Source organism: Aulostomus chinensis, chromosome 11, assembly GCF_037954235.1.
Source record: "Aulostomus chinensis isolate RoL2024-O1b breed Wild chromosome 11, RoL_Achi_v1.0, whole genome shotgun sequence".
Classification (NCBI taxonomy): Eukaryota; Metazoa; Chordata; class Actinopteri; order Syngnathiformes; family Aulostomidae; genus Aulostomus; species Aulostomus chinensis.
Genome location: NC_141330.1, coordinates 2,732,501 through 2,748,507, shown reverse-complemented (window position 1 = coordinate 2,748,507; position 16,007 = coordinate 2,732,501). Strand labels below are relative to the sequence as shown.

Sequence of the window (16,007 nt, the reverse complement as noted above, 5' to 3'; positions counted from 1 at the left end):
CATCGGATGACGAAGATTCCTAAGGATCAGACAGATTAGATGAAGGGAGGATGGACAGATGGACGGACGGATGGATTTGCCATAAAAAAAGATGGTCCTGATTTGAGATGGTCTATTGAAGGCGGTGCCAGTCTTTGTTTCTTGTCATAAGTTATTTGCACCTGCAACACCTTTACCAGTGTCACCCGTTCCTCCATCACAATGAGAGGGGGAGCAGGTGACGGCTGAAGGGACAGTGTTTAGGTGTCCTGGTCCTGGTCCTGGTCATGGTCATGGTCCTTGGTGTCACTGTCACCAAATGAAGACAGAATAATTCCGCATCCTACAAGTTCAAGAAGCATTTTTAACACGGAAAAAGAAAAGTGTATCCACGGTGATTTACACTCTAACATGTACGTGTTTTTAGTTCATTTTTTTGTTTGGCTTCTTACTTAATACGGGTCTGATTATTATTTTACATCTGTTGAGACAAACATGATTTCACACAACAGGGATAACAAAGCGATGCAGCATCGCCATGGCAACCTGAGGCATTAAAATACAGGTGAATCAGATAAAACGAACTAAAAATGTCGTCCGTCCTGTGAGAGAATAGAGAGAGATTACAATGGTAATGTCACCCTCGCCCCACGCGGAGCAGCCAAGTGTGATAGTGAACACACACACACACACACACACACGGCTCATAATTAAGATGGCGGCTCCCTGCGGCCACCCACATCTGCACTGAATCTGCCACCGTGGATGAACTTCACACTTTGCCAGTCAACCGTCTCGTTCCTGCGACTCCCTCCAACTCACCTCACATTCCACCTCGCTGGTTCCTGTCCAGGGGCCACGCCACACAGAACCGTGGGCTCCCCCAGCAGGAGCGTTGGGTCAAATGTAAAATGAGTCCTTGCGATCATGCGTCTGCTGATGAAGCGCCTTGGGAAAGCAGCGCTGCAACACTGAGACAAGCCTGGACATCAACGCTGCTTCCAAGCCTTCTGGAGGCAGGAAACAGAAGCTGGACGCCAAGAATGTCAGCGGAAGGACATTTATGCTCCTGCGTGTGTTCCACTTGCTGAAGCTGTGATTTTCAATTCACTGTGTGTGTGTGTGTGTGTGTGTGTGTGTGTGTGTGTGTGTGTGTTTCTTAAATCCTGCAGCAGCTGATCCGCCGCAGGTCCTTGCCCTTTTGTTGGAGCAGTGGAGGAGCCTGTTGCTATAGCGATGGCTCCATAGTAACCCAGCGCTCTGTCTGGCAGGCTGGTGAGATGAGGACGGCGGCTGATGTTCGGTGATTGTAAATCGAGTCACCTGCACCTCAGCAGAGGTGATTCACTCAGACGTGGGTTGCTAGGAAACACATCGGTTGAGTCAGCTGCGCACAGCAAGCAAGACAGATAAAATGACCTCGTTGATGTTTGAAACTGAGAACCATCCATTCATCATATAAATGTACATGTATGTGACATCATCACACGCAACTAGCAACCTGTGCGCCAGCCTCAGCAGCTCAATCAGTCTGATTATATCAATAATCAGTGTTTTGATCAAGACCTTGGTTCATTGTGTTGACTATTTGCCAGACATCAATCATGCTACTAAATAAAAATCTCTTCCAGGGGTCAAAAATCGAACTTTTCATAAAAAAGACAGAGACAGAGGTTTCTTATCCTGAAAGCGATGCACACAAAGTGCATTCTGCCTTCAAGTACTCCAAATTTGGTGTCAAACTGAGCCCAGGGAGATGTTTGTTCTGAATTAGTCCTTCGTGATGTATGAGCAGAAAGTGCGAGTGACGGCTAACAACAGCTAAAGTGGCTAACAGCTAAAGTGTATCATCTGGTGTAATCAGCCTGTTTGTGGTTGTGATTCGCCACGAGCCAACAAGCACGGGCGAGGTGGCTCGGATGGACGTGCTGGTCGTTCTCCGTGCTGCCGTCAACAAGCGCTGGGTGGCAAGTGTTCATGTGTGGAGCACAAGACTACATAGATACAAAAAAAAGACATGGATTTAGGAGGAGATGTCCCTCAGAGATTGTAGATGGCTGTTTTAGGACAGTTCTGCTGTTGCCAGCAGTCAGTTAGCGTTAGCTTCAAGCTAAGCACACGTGGCTGGCTCCTTCTGCGTCCTGGAGCCACAAAGTGACGCAGGAGAGGAAAAACGTCCTTGAGAGTTTCAGACTGCAATGAGCGAAACCTGAAAGATGAAATTCCTTTCACGAGTGAGGAATCGCTTTAAAACTACCAACATGCTGGTGATCTCTGTCGTTAACTCTACTAATTCTCTTAGTGTGTGTGTGTGTGTGTGCGTGTGTGTGCGTGTGTGTGTGCGCGCACGCGCAGGCACTTCATGCATGATGGCTTAAACACACCTTAGCGTAACATTCATATGCTTATATGGCAATAAGTGTGTTTCTGTCATAAAAAATGGATGAAGCAAAAGTAGGGCAGTTGTTCACCGCACCAGGGGGGGCTTGGATGGTGAGGAGAGCCCCCCCCCCCCCCCGACACACACACACACACATCTTCTTTGTCCTCTTCATCTCCTCGTCTCCTTTATCGCTCTTTGTCTCCTCTTAAATTCACAACCTGACGATGACTGGAATCCCTGACAGAGAGTCGAGCTCCTCGGCCGCATTCTGCCGCTGGTGTTGTCATGAGGCTCCGTTCCATTTAGTCTGCATGCACAGACATGAGTGTGTGACATGACCCCAGGTCTGCTGTCACACACTCACCGGGCCATTGTACTGTGCAGCACACGCATCCTCACGGGAGCCAGCATCTTATTTTAGAAGCATTAGTTGTTGCTGCTAACAGCGTGTTTGCTCTGCTCTTTATAATTTGAAGCTAAACAAGAAGCCTTCGTCTCATCTGCTTCTTATTTCTTGTGAGTCTGTCTGTTGCTGGCGGTGCTGTACACAGTCACAGTCTTCAGATTTGTAACAAATCAATCACGCCTGCTGCAGCCTACACGTAACCTGAAAATTCTGAGAACCCACGCAGGCACAGGGAGAACATGCAGGCTCACCCAGAAAGACCCCGTGCTCCAACCGGGGCTCAAACCCAGACCCTTCTTGCTGGGGGGCCACAGTGAGGACCACTGCTCCACCGTGCCGCCCTGAAATTTAACAATGAATTCCAATTTCCTCTGAAGTGCGTGATAATTTTAGATGAAAGTAGCAAAGGCCTTCATGCCTGAGGGTCAACAATGAAAGCAGCAGCAGGAGAAGAGAGAAAGAACTAGAAGTGAACTGGAGGTGTGGCTGGCGGGTTCTCTGGGAGGAGCAGGAACGCCACGGACGTCAGCTCTCAACAAGAAGGAACAGATTCTCAGCTGCTCTCATCAGTGACATCCACCTGTTGGAGCTCCATCAACTCAGCTCTGCCTCCAACATGACAGAGGCGGAGTCCAACATGTAGAGGCTGAGTGAATGTGCTCTGGACTCTGTGGAGGAGAGTCATGGTTTCCATGGAGACGCTGTAGAAGGACAGAACACCTGCACTGTGATCCAGGTACACTGCCAGTCTGGAGGACCAAGGACCTGAGACATCAGATGAGGCGCTGTTGTGTCTGAATCGATATTTTTTACTGTAATAATATAAAGCCCAAGATTTGTCACTGTATCCAAATCTACTTTCATCTTCTCCTCTGCTGATGTTCTTGTATGCGACTGCTACATCTCCTCCTTCTCTATGAACCTCCACCTCCCAGTAACACCGTCCAGTCAGACCCTCTCTACTCAGCACCTGCCACCAAACACTGAATCTGTCTGGATGTCTAGAATTAGGCTGACGATCTCTCAGAACTCTTATTTTTCTGTTCCCCTCAGATAACGCCAGCTGTGTGTGTGCTGTGTTTGGGTCCAGTGTGATTTCTTGTGAATATTTTAAGAACTCAGCTCTGGTCTTGGGTTCTGGTTCTGGCAGTAAAACCTCCACTTGAGTCTCCATCAGTGAGATCTTTGTTTCCGTCTCTCTCAGAACGTCCTGTAGTTTGTCTCTGGTGTTTGACACAGCAGCTGTCACACCCTCAAAGCAGCGGCAACGACGGATCCTGATGCTGGACGAGTCTCCAGATTCTCTGGGTTGTGACAATGAGGGGAAACGCTGGAGAAACTGGGCGTGATGGTCAGTGAGTGACAGCTGCTGCAGCTCGGCGTCTCTCCTCTTCAGCTCCCTGATCTCCTGCTCCAGATTCTCCTGAAGCTCTCTGACTCGACCCGCCTCAGTTACCTGCTGCGATCTGATCTGCTGGTTCACATCAGATCTTCTCTTCTCCCTCAGAGGAATCATCTCAGAGAAGATCTTCTCACTGTGCTCCACTGCTCTCTCAGCAGAGACGTTGATGTTCTTCTCCTCTTGCTGAAGAACCTCTACATCTTTCTCTTTGTCCAGGATTCCCTGCTGGATCCTTTGTCGACTGGCCTCCAGATCTTTCTGCCTCTCAGTTCTTTCTGCAGCAGCTGAGACGACGTCGTGGCCTCGATGTTCATCCACAGAGCAGAGAGAACAGATACACTGCTGATCGGTACGACAGAACATCTTCATCACCTCGTCATGACGAGAGCAGACGTTCTCCTGCAGCTTCTTGGAGGGTTCCACCAGCTTGTGTTTTTGAAAGGCGGGGGATTCAAAGTGAGGCTGCAGGTGTTCCTGGCAGTAAGAGACCAGACAAACCAGACAGGACTTGAAGGCTTTCAGTTTCCTCCCAGAGCAGGAATCACAGGCCACGTCTTCAGGTCCAGCATAGCAGGGACCAGCAGGAGCAGCTTGGAGTCCAGTCTTCTTCAGCTCCTCCACTAAAGCTGCTAACATGGGGTTTTTCTCCAGGCCAGGCCTCCGTATGAAGCTCTTCCTGCACTGAGGGCAGCTGCTGGTTTTCTCCTCCTCTTCATCCCAGCAGGCTTTAATACAGCTCATGCAGTAGCTGTGTCCACAGGGAATAGTGACCGGATCCTCCAGTAGATCCAGACAGATGGAACAGGACAAGGTTTCTCTGTAAAGCTGAACTCCTTTCTGAGCCATTTCTCCTCTCTGTGGCGACGACTCTCTGAGTTTCACTTGAACAGAAGTCAAATCAGTTGGAGGACTGATATTAAAAGGTGCTGTTGGTTCCACCCATCTTTAAACTGCAGTTCTAAAGGGAAGGGAACGAGGAAGTACCTGCACAGAGCAGCTGGGAGAAGTTTGCTCTCAAGAGAACCTTCAGAAAATAAGAAGACAAGTTTCATTTTGGGAGCAGTGGCGTAGGAGCCACCATCTGAATTTTCAAACTTTGAAAATTCTAAATAAATCAGTCAAGAGTGCAAAGGAATAAGTGACTCAACTACATTACCCATGACTCCTCATGCCTTAGCTGGGTGGCGACACTGAACAGAGCCATACAGGGGTTGTTTTCGGCGCCAAAAATGGATTAAAGCTCTCAAAGGCAGTCAGCAGCGTCATGGATTTATTGTGTTAGAACTCCCTAAAGGTCCAGGCTGGAGAATGAAGCTTCTGAGAGGGAAAGATCCACTCCTGACTCCACTGACACTTCCAGGAACTCTACTGTCGGTAAATCCCTGATTCAATCGTAAAATAAAGCTACAATGAATCCTAGAAGGTTGAGTCAACTCATTTAAGGTGGTAACGCGCTACTCAGCACCATAACTGTGACAATATACCAGGATTCCTCCAGGAATTTGTTGTATGAGGCTGTTCCCGCCTGAAAGTACAACTGGAACCCCACTGGTCCAAAGACTGTGCCTGACTTTGTTAGATTCACTGCTGCAGGTACAAGTCACTGGACTTCGATCGTGTTCAGTTTGTGAATTTTAAACTAAAACCAGCTGCAGATGAACAAGGAGTTCAGTGGTGCGTTTCAGTCGCACGCACTGAACTGTCCTCTTGACCTGCTTTCCACAGTTCAGCGAACACGACCAAGCATTTTTTTTAAATGATTTTTTTTTTTTAATTTTGGCAAACTGCTGTTCACGCAGGCGCACACAAAACCTCTCCTGTGGCCCGGCCCCTCTTTCCTCCTTTATCCTTTTTGTGTGTGGAAGAATGCCCACATCCCCCACACACACACACACAACCCCCGGGCATTCATCACTGTGTGCATTTGCCCCTCCAGCCCCCACTGTCACCCAGACACCCCCACCCCGTCCGCATCCTTCCCCTCTTTGTTTGCTTCCCTGTCTGTAGATGAAACATCAACCGACGCTCGTTGTTGTTGTGACGCCACCAAGCACTGCTTTTATTTTTGCATGATCACAAATGGCATCATCCTCTCTGACACACCTGAGGAGTGCAGAGGGAAGTTCGGGATGCTTTAAGAGACACGAGAGGGGTTGTCTAGAGGTCCAGCACCCTCGACAGCTCTGGGAGAGGAAGGGAGGGAGGAGGAGGGCAAAAGATGGGGAGAGAAATCATGAAATGGAGGAAAAAGAAGAAACAAAAGTGTGTGTCTTAAAAGAAGGAGGGATGAAGAGGATGGACAAGAAGAAGGAAAAGCTTAGATGCACGAGAGAAAAAGGTGAGGAGATGGAGGAGGAACAGTTTTAGGGAGAGGAGAGAAGAAAGGATGAAATGAAGTGAAGGAAATGAGATGAGAAGTAGGAAACAAAATCTGGCAGGTGGGAAAGAGACACAGGCGGAAAACATGAGAGGACATTTTTTAGGAAACAGCCGGATGAACAAAAGATCAGGAAAACAAGAGGAACAGTTTAAGTTAAATGGAGGATGGAGAGAGGAGAAAGAGGGGGGGTTAACTATGGGGATTGAAGAAGATGGAGACAGGAGGTGGAGGGGCAGGGAAAAGAGACATGGAAGAAGAGGTAGGGTTTTTTTAGGAGTTTAAAATGAAAGTGAAGAAAGATGAGAGAAAAAGCTGAAGAAGGTGAGGAGGAAGAGGGATGCAAGGAAAGAGGAGGCCGAAGGTCAAAATGTGGAAGGGAGATGAAGTTTGGGAAGAGGAGGAGGGAAAGGAGTAAAGGAGGGGAAACTTGGGAAATTTTACACACACACACACACACACACACACACACACACACACACACACACACACACACACACACAGGAACAGAAAGAGACAGAGGTTTAAAAAGGTTTTGCAAAAATCTTCCAAGAGGAAAATCCCAGGAAGGTTGCAAAGGAGCAAACTAGAGGTTTAAAAGCTGATGGAGAGGAAGAGAGATGTCCCTGGGGAGGAAGGAGGACAAAAAAAATGAGAGAATGCTTGGAGAAAAACAACAACCAGGACAGGAGGTGACAGAAAGAGGGGCAGAGAAGACTGGAGGTGTTCGGGAGGAGAAATGAAAAAGTCCCAAGTTGCAGGGAGACGAAACAAATGCAGAGTTTTCCCACTAAGGTGCGGAAACGTCTCTGGAAAGGAAGCAGAGAAAGTCAGAGGATGCTTGAGGGACATAAAAGTTCTTCTCCGAGGGAAGTTTGGGGGAAAAGGGAGGGATGAAGGGGAAGGGGAGGAGGAAGAAGGGGGGCATCAACGATCCGTTTCTCTGCTCCTCAGATGATGTGAAGGCAGCCGAGCACGCTGCTCTCCGCCGTGCGTCGATCTCCCTTCTCAGCCACAGAGCGCCCCTTCCGAGCCAAACCAAACCGAGCCGAGACCCCACCCTCCGACACCACCCACCCACCCACCGCCATCTCCGACCGCTGCTCCGTGGCGATGGAGCCGTGACCAAGCTGCGTGCGAGCGTGTGAAGAGCAGCGGAGACCGAGCGGCTATGGAGGAGAAGCGCGGGGAGGCTGGAGTCTAGACTGGTCTACTGCAACGGATTACTTCCCGCAACCTTCTCCGAGCACCCCCTCACGACTCGGCAGGGCTTCTCTCGTCTCGTCTGATCGTCTGAGTCTGTCAGTGCGCGGCGAGGATGCAGGGGAAGGAGGCGAGCGTCTGCGCGGGATGCTGGACACTCACGCTGCTGTCGTGGGTTCTGGCTCTGCACCTGATCCCGCCGCCGGTCCACGGTAAGAAATTCACTCTCCACGGTGAAACACGCACGCACGCACGCGCGCACGCACACACACACACACGCACAAACACACACACACACACACACACAATTGCATATTTTGACGAGTTGCTGCAGCAGCGGCGGAGCTGACAGCTCTCCGAGGAGCCTAAACGCGCTCCCACAGCGCGGCTGGAAAGGAGGTCAGTGAGGCTCGGATTGTAGGTCAGGAGGCACTTCACGCTAAAACTCCATTCATTAGTAAAACAACAACAACAACAAAAAACCGGAAAAATAAAAAGAAATTGGGACAGAACTATGAGCCGCTCGGTCCTGACATTTTTGTCCCTGCTAACTGAGGTGAAATCGGTCAAATGTGCTTAGGAACAGGGAGAATCCATAAATATTCTATATTTCCTAAAAATAAATAAATGAATAACAATAACAATAATAACTTTATTACAGACTCGATGGTCCAGACAAGAGCAAAACAATACATACAAAAAAAAAACCATAAATACATAAAATGTCACATTAAACTCGCGCGGAGGCTTTGGAGACTCAAAAAACAGTCGAGCCATTTTGAGACCCACTGAACATCCTGTTCCTGCAGAATGAAGATGCCATGAGAGTCTGACGAAATCAGGTCACAACCCTTCATACACATACATACATACATACATACACACACATATGTGTATATATATATATATATATATATATATATATATATATATATATTTATATATTTATACATACATATACATATATATATATATGTATGTATATATGTATGTATATATGTATATATATATAAAATGAAATATTCCAATTTTGGGATGAATTTTGAATGTTGAGACGTGGTGCGTTTCAGGAGCTCCCAGGGTTGCAGAGGCACTGCAGGAAAATTAGTGGAGAAATTGTGGAGATTTGCTGAGTGACAGAGTCCAGTCGATGCAGCAGAGCGACTCCCCGGAGGCGCGCTGGCGCTCCAGCCACACAAAGGGGCGCGGATTAGGGGGGGGGGGCATGAATAATTCATGAAGGGATCTGCACGGACATTCTGATACACAGAGAGGCAGGAACACCCGAGCAAACATTAGAAAAAGACATACACTGAAGGTCTCTCTCTCTCTCTCTCTCTCTCTCTCTCTCTCTCTCTCTCTCTCTCTCTCTCTCTCTCTCTCTCCCTCCTTTGTCTGAGATTCATGGCGCACGGCTGGCCACATTACTGTCAGATTAATGATGGGGGGGGCAGTCTGGCGTTATAATCTAATATAATCTGCTCGATTCCTTTCATGGCTGACATCTCAGGGTGTGTTTGCAAAGGTCCAGAGAAAGAACCTTGTTTTAGTTGGAGCACAGAAATCCGTCTGGATGGTTCCTAAGTGGAGAGGAGAAAAAAAACCCGCTCATAGGAGCATCCAAGAGCAGCGTTGCCTGTCAGCTGCTCGCCGGAGCCACATCCAGAGGTTCTGCTCTCAGACCGCAGCCTTGATGGACGGGAGTGTTTGTTTAGTTCCCAAGTGTCAGGTGCACTGTGACGTCACTTCGCACGTTCAGTCTAGCTTGGAGTATGAGATCAGATATTCCAGATATTCCAGGTGTTTCCCCAGAGTAACTGACATGACATGTCTGGAATATTCGGCTCAGTCGTCACAGCAATAGTTCTGTTGGAATCTGGTTCCTTCTTTCTTTCTTTCCTCCCTTTTTTTTAATCAAAACAAATACTAGATTCAGATCTCGTTCTCAGGGCTTTTATGGCGCTGGACTCAGCCACTGATTAGCTTAGCTTAGCATGAAGGCCTTGAAACGAGGCCGCAGCTGCTACAAGTGTCACGTTCCCAGAATGTTGTGAAAGAGTGGGTGAAAATGACATTCCAAGAACATTCCTGGAAGCTCACCGTGTGGAGTTCTTTAAAGGTTAGAGGGATGAGGGATCAAGGAACATTCAGGATCTTCTTGAAAAACAAATGGAGGGTGTTCCCAGGAACTGGACCTGTTACTGTGACACTGCTGCACCGCCACAGATAAGGAGAACCGCAAAACCACCTGACTTGGTCCCTCAGTGGACACTACAGGTTCTGTGAATACTCTCGGAACAGTGCCAAGAAAAGTCCTGTAGACGTTCTTAACGTTCCTGAAAGGTCCCAAGAACATCCTGAATGTACACACCTGAAGTGTTTCCAGAACATACCATACAGTTCACGATCCCCCTACGCTGTTAAGATCTTTACATCTTCCTGGAAACGTTTTGGGAACGTCGGTTAAAGACTTCGAGGGAACATCTGCGCGTACCCTGAAACGATCCCCTAAAGTTCCCAGAACAAATCAGATGTTCCTTTTTCTTCTTCTTTCCAACTTCACAGTGTCCTGAAATGATCTGGGAACGTAGTGGAGAGGCTTAGATGGAACACCCGCTGTTTTCCAGACTACCACGCCAATTTTTTCTTTCGAAAATTCTTATAGGGAACATTTTCATCCGAGAGTTGTAATTGTAATATTTCCTGTCCATCCCAAAACTTGTTCTTAACTTTGAATTATAGATTTAGAAAATACCCAAATTGGAGCTTTCACTGAGAGTCAGAAGTAACCTTGGGAACCTAATAACCAGAGCGGTTTTCTTTAGAACCTCCCTGATGTTCTAAGCTTCAGGATATTCATCATCAGAGAGAACCTTTGAAAGATGTTCCATGCCAGTTTTTTGTTTTTATATTTTTGTATGAAACATAAAATGTAATTCCTGAGCTGTGGAGATTCTGATTGGCTGATATTTTTCGATCTTTGAGGAAGAGCTCGGCTGCGGTTATTTATTCATTTTTGCAGGGTGGTGAGGAAAACTCGTTAATATTCATGAGGGAAGAACTTGATTGGTGAAAACCTTTAACCCTGACCCAATCAGGTAGGACTTTAGACATTAACATTAACGATTTAACCACCCTGCAAAAAAAAAAAAAAATCATACTGGACTAGCAGTTTTTGTGCTAAGCTACGCTAAGCAGCTAACCTCAGACGGAACCTTTTGTTATGAGCGCACCGATCTTCTCATCCGACTCTCGGCAAAAAGGGAATGATGTCATGCAGGTTTGTTCCTGTCCGCTCAGAGACAAGTGGATCTTCAACCAGCGCAGACGCCTCGAAACAACCTTGGCCTAACCCTCCTCCTCCTCCCACACACACACACACACACACACACACACACACACACACACACACACACACACTCTGGCTCCATCAGTAGAGCGTGGAGGCTGCAGTTTGTCCCACATCGGCGAATGATGCCAGCCAACCCCCCCATGCATGGTGATGGTGGCTGCCAGGTGATTGATGGTGTAACCGCTCCAGCCATCGTCTCTGGAAGCACACGCAGCCTCTCCTCACCTCTCGTCGTCCCCTCGCTTCGTCTCCTCTCCTCTGCCCCGCTGACACATATCTGCTCGCTAACAGATTATCTTTGATGTGCGGCGGGTTAATCTTCTCGCCAAATCCCCCCCAACCACCCCCACGTCCACGTCTCCACTCACCCAGCATGGCCTTTTCAATGCAGTGTAGGGGCAGGGGAAAAAAAGATAACATTAAGAACGTCTGTCGTGGTTACTGACGAACAATAGCTGCGCGCTCTCTCTTTTCTCGCCGCCTCCTCTCGGTGTCCATGGAAACCACACATATCACCGGCTGGCAGAACAGTGTGTTCATATCTCCACTCTTGGTTTTCATTATCTGAGAAATGGTGGATGGGTTTTGGCTCTCGCTAAGGTGTGTGTGAGAGTGCGTGCATCTTTGGCTGCTGTCCGTCAAGTCCGGCTCTAATTTGCATCGGATCCAATCCCTGCCCCGGTGTATCCATGATCCGTGTAAAGATGTCGTGTGCTGCAGAGGTTTTGCTGCCAGTCGTTTTAAGGTGTGTCTTTAGGGTCAATATTCTGCCGCTAAACCCAGCAGATCATGTCGGGGCTGGTGAGATCATTCAGCTTTGTTTTCGTCGCCATGACCTCAAATGTGAAAGAGGAAGCCGGGAACGTGACGCTGCCTCGGATGCGACGTCTCCGTTCACGACACAAGCGGAAGCTGGGCGGCGTCGCCACTCGATGTGCGAATGCCGCAAAGCCTGATGATGTCAAAGAAAACAGTTGAATCTAAAATTTAAAAACCAGTATAAGGATGTCACATCCCTGGTGTCCGCCAGTTGGTATCAAACGGTTTTACCCTTTTCACACTCAAACCTGCTGCTGGTATTTTACTCGTCTACCATAATGGGTGGCGGCGTCACGGAGGCTAGCAGCCTGTTAGCATGACTTTGACTTGATGACCTAACAGGGGCAGCACAGAGCTATGCAGCATGAACACATTTGAGAGTACAGATCTTGTTTTTTTTCCCATAAATGATGCAGCTAAACACAACAATCAACTTATTGATCTTTGGCGATTGATCCTGAGATGATTGGAAGATTAATCAATGCTCAAGACAGCTTTCGGTCCATGTGAACCTAGCAGCCCAACTCTTGGCTTGGACAAGTACCACAGAACTCTGCAAGGACAGTGTTGCTGTTTTCGCTTCTCCCTGACGACGAGCGACACAAACTTTTCTCACAGCGAAAAACTTGGATTGGTGGCGGCTGTGCGGCGCCTCATCCCAGTCAAAGCTGTTTGTTAGGAAACGGAGTGATGCTAATCTCATTTGTAATATCCTCCCACCTGCATGTGCCTGCAGGCCAGCATTAGCATATGTAGGTAGCCACAGGCTTGACCCGACCAGCTGCCGGCCTCTGTGTGTGTGTGTGTGTGTGTGTGTGTGTGTGTGTGTGTGTGTGTACATGCTGGACAGGGATGTCTGCGTGTTTGTCTGTAATTGTAGCTGTTTGCTGTTTCTCAGGTGCAAGCGTCCTCGCGCTCCTTGAAACTACGCTTTTGAGAGTTAAACTCGTTGGTATTTATGTGTCGCAGAGACATTATGAAAGGCTCGTGTTTGTTTTTCTGCATTTAGAATATGTGATTAAAATAAGTACTTACAGGGACAAAATGCAGTACAGAAATTAAAAAGTATACACTTCCTGTATCTTTCGTCATTTCCAATTACATTAATTTTTTTCTTTTCAAAGATGCCTTTGTGGGGATTTTAAGAACTCTGCGATTAAATGACAGACACATTAAAAGTTTCATGCACGCTACACGATATGACGCAATGAGCAAAGCATTATTTGTGTTGTAGGAAAGTGAGTCTTTGGACCCTCGTAGAAAAGCTGGGATTCCATTCTGTAAGTCCAGGAGAAAGAATGACAGATGCTTCAGTCTCCTCACCTGATATGTGGGAGTTGGTTATTTTAACAACATATCATGCAAGTCTAGTTGTAGTTTGTAAGGCCCAAATATTCATGATATTCATAAGCACAGACCTGAGATGCTGGAAAAACAACAGCGACTCTTTTTCTGTCCAAGCCCACCCGGTCGAGGCAGACGGCCGCATGTGTCACCAACACTGAATCCAAGTGCTTGTTCAAAAGGGAATTCAAGAAAGGGCGTGGTACTCAAGCTGCTCTGTGCCGTATAAACGTCTACACGCATCTTGGAGGGATCAGAGAGGAAATGCTCTTGATGTTAAATTAGATTATTAAAGCCCAAACACTCGGCCTTGTTCATTGATGCTCTGACACACTTCACACAATTATTTAACCCTGGGTTTAGTCTTACAGACGTCGACTGCGTGCCTCAGCAAAGACGTTCTCCTCCCCAGATTTTCTTCCGTGTTGTCGTCCTCATCAATGTCTGTGTGAATTTTTGATGCAGTCCCGACTCACAGGTGGGGATGGTGTGTGTGTGTGTGTGTGTGTGTGGGGTGGGAGTGGGGGTGGGGGGGTTCATTGTCATTGTTGCTGTCCTTGGTGGCGGCTGTCCAGAACTTTTACAGTAGGTGTAGAAGGTCACCACGCAACCCACCAAAGTTTGAGCAGCAGTCTGACACCTGCTTCTGTCCTTCGCGGTCAGAACAAACCAATTAGGATATGCAGTATGTGGAGTTGCTTCAGCAGTGCTGAGTTAGCATTGTGCTCAAACTCAGTGCCCTTGAAGAGTAATTTACATGTTTGTGTGTGTGTGTTCGTGCACTGTCGGCAGTGTATGAGTGTAAGTGAGAGAAAGAGTGAAAGATGGAGCGAATGTGCGTGTTAGGATTGTGCGTAGGCTGCACTTCTGCAGTGCATCTGCTTTTATCAACTTGTATTCCAATGTGAGGGAGATTTGATCTGAAGTGAATTCAACGTTTCGATCCTTGACTCCATCAAAGCGGAGCCTGATAAAGACCTGCACCTGCTGCAGGGCCGTTTGACCCGGGTGTTCATGCCAGTGGAAACTGTTCCATTGAGACAAAAGCCAGACGTTATTAGGTGTTAGCATGGGGCTTTTTGTTTTGTTTGGGGGGTTTTTGGCCAGTGGGAATAATGCTAAAGAATACATAGATGATTGTGTGGTTGGGATGTGTTCAAATTAGGCACCAATATCACGTACATGCGCAAATGTTGAGAACAAATTATTTCCTAACTACCACAGGACATTCTTAGCCCTCAATTCAGCCTTGAGGACAGGAGGGACATTGACACTGAGCCCCCGGTTGTGCCTGATTAGCTTGTGCTAACTGTGACAGTCTGTTAATACACTGGAAATTTATTCAATGTTTGCAAAGCTCCTCCATTTATTTTCAGCCGGGTATTTACCTCAGATAGACCCTGGCCAGAGTGCTAGCAAACACTAGCTAGCCGGCTCCAGTTGAGCCCAACAACAGGCTTCTGTTAGATCTGCAGTACGGGACTCACTGCTGACGCCTGGATTTGCTGAGGTCTACTTGACGCACAAATGAGGCATCGCAAGATTGAGGTGACACCTGTCCAACGTGGTCTAAAGACACACGCATGCAAAAGAAATTGAGGAATAATCGATTATATAAAAGGCTCATTACAATTTCCCACATTCCACCAACACCACAAAAATGGCAACAACAAAAAACCCCACAAAAAAAATCCTGATGTTTTTTATTATATATTATATTGCAGCACAAATATTTAGGATGGACGAGTATCTTCAACGTTATAAAAAAAATCTTGCGCTAAAAAATAAAAAGAACGCAAATGATCTCTTTTCAAAAAAATGTAGCGATTTGAGGGTGAATTTACAGCTGTTGGTTTATTTTAATGGTTGTGTCAGTAGTCAGGGGTTTCAGCGGAGGAAATTACCAGAGATGTTACTGGAGAGACGCTTGAGTGTGAGAACGTCGGCTGCCGCTCGATTAGTTTGTGAGGTAACCGCAGCCAGTTTCTTGACGCCATCCTGGGCACCGATATCGACCCTACGTGCGGCCTCTGACATCACTCGACGTGTGCCAGTGTCACTGGCAGGTCCCTGTATCTCACATTAGATCGACAAGCGAGGCGTTCGGATTCACTCGAACAAACTGTGTCTGTACTCGGTCTTGCCTGGTCCTGCTGTCGGCGTCGGAGTGTGTTTGTGAGTCGAGTGTAGGTGTGAGACTGTCTGTGCTTCCTTGGTGAAGCGAGTCATCGAGTTCATTCTCGTGAACGAGCTCTCCTCATCTGACGTGAACGCTCCCTGTTCCTCGCCTGCCTTCCTCTGCTGCTGCCTCACTGTCATATTAGCATGCAGCCCATCACGCTGCTCCACACACACAGACACACACACACGCACGCACACACACATGCACAGGGAGCGGGGAGACGGAATGACTGATTCCGGTTGCTCTCGTGTGTTTGTTTCATAGTTTTAACCTGAATGATACAGCAGAACATGTTTATGATCTCTTAAATCTTCATCTTTCTGCGTTCATATTTCTGCCTATGGAACCATTTGTCATTCATTTGTAAAGCAATTTGATTGACAAGTAAATGTCTGATGGATGCTGTCATTGACAGATTGATTGGGGAAAACGTTCCACAGCTCCAAGCTTGGCGAATGTGAATCCTTTCACGTTTGAAGGAGTCCCGCCGCAGCTGCACGGTATCAACGCACGCACTCCCCTCAGAGCAGCCTCCTCCTGCTGATATGGTTCTAATCCCC

At 47.5% G+C, this 16,007-nt stretch overlaps 2 protein-coding genes across 11 annotated transcripts in view; one reads left to right on the top strand and one right to left on the bottom strand.

Moving 5' to 3' along the window:
- Window positions 1–3,141: 3,141 nt before the first annotated feature.
- On the bottom strand, window positions 3,142–5,189 carry LOC147252842 (tripartite motif-containing protein 16-like). Its single transcript, XM_086217716.1, has 2 exons — window positions 5,155–5,189; window positions 3,142–5,051 (listed from the first exon to the last, which is right to left on the bottom strand). Exon 2 carries the CDS (start codon window positions 5,014–5,016, stop codon window positions 3,322–3,324), a length of 1,695 nt encoding a protein of 564 aa, XP_086073842.1. The 5' UTR covers window positions 5,017–5,051; window positions 5,155–5,189; the 3' UTR covers window positions 3,142–3,321.
- A 2,314-nt stretch (window positions 5,190–7,503) lies between these two features.
- The window catches only part of cspg5a (chondroitin sulfate proteoglycan 5a), a 54,574-nt gene continuing 46,070 nt past the window's right edge, over window positions 7,504–16,007 (top strand). For 3 of the 10 annotated variants that reach the window (XM_086217709.1, XM_086217708.1, XM_086217707.1), the window contains exon 1: window positions 7,504–7,962. In XM_086217709.1, coding sequence (XP_086073835.1) covers window positions 7,866–7,962 — 97 coding nt within the window. In that variant the 5' untranslated portion in view covers window positions 7,504–7,865. The remainder of the gene's footprint in view (window positions 7,963–16,007) is intronic. The other 7 variants (XM_086217710.1, XM_086217704.1, XM_086217703.1 and 4 more) reach the window with 6 other exon arrangements.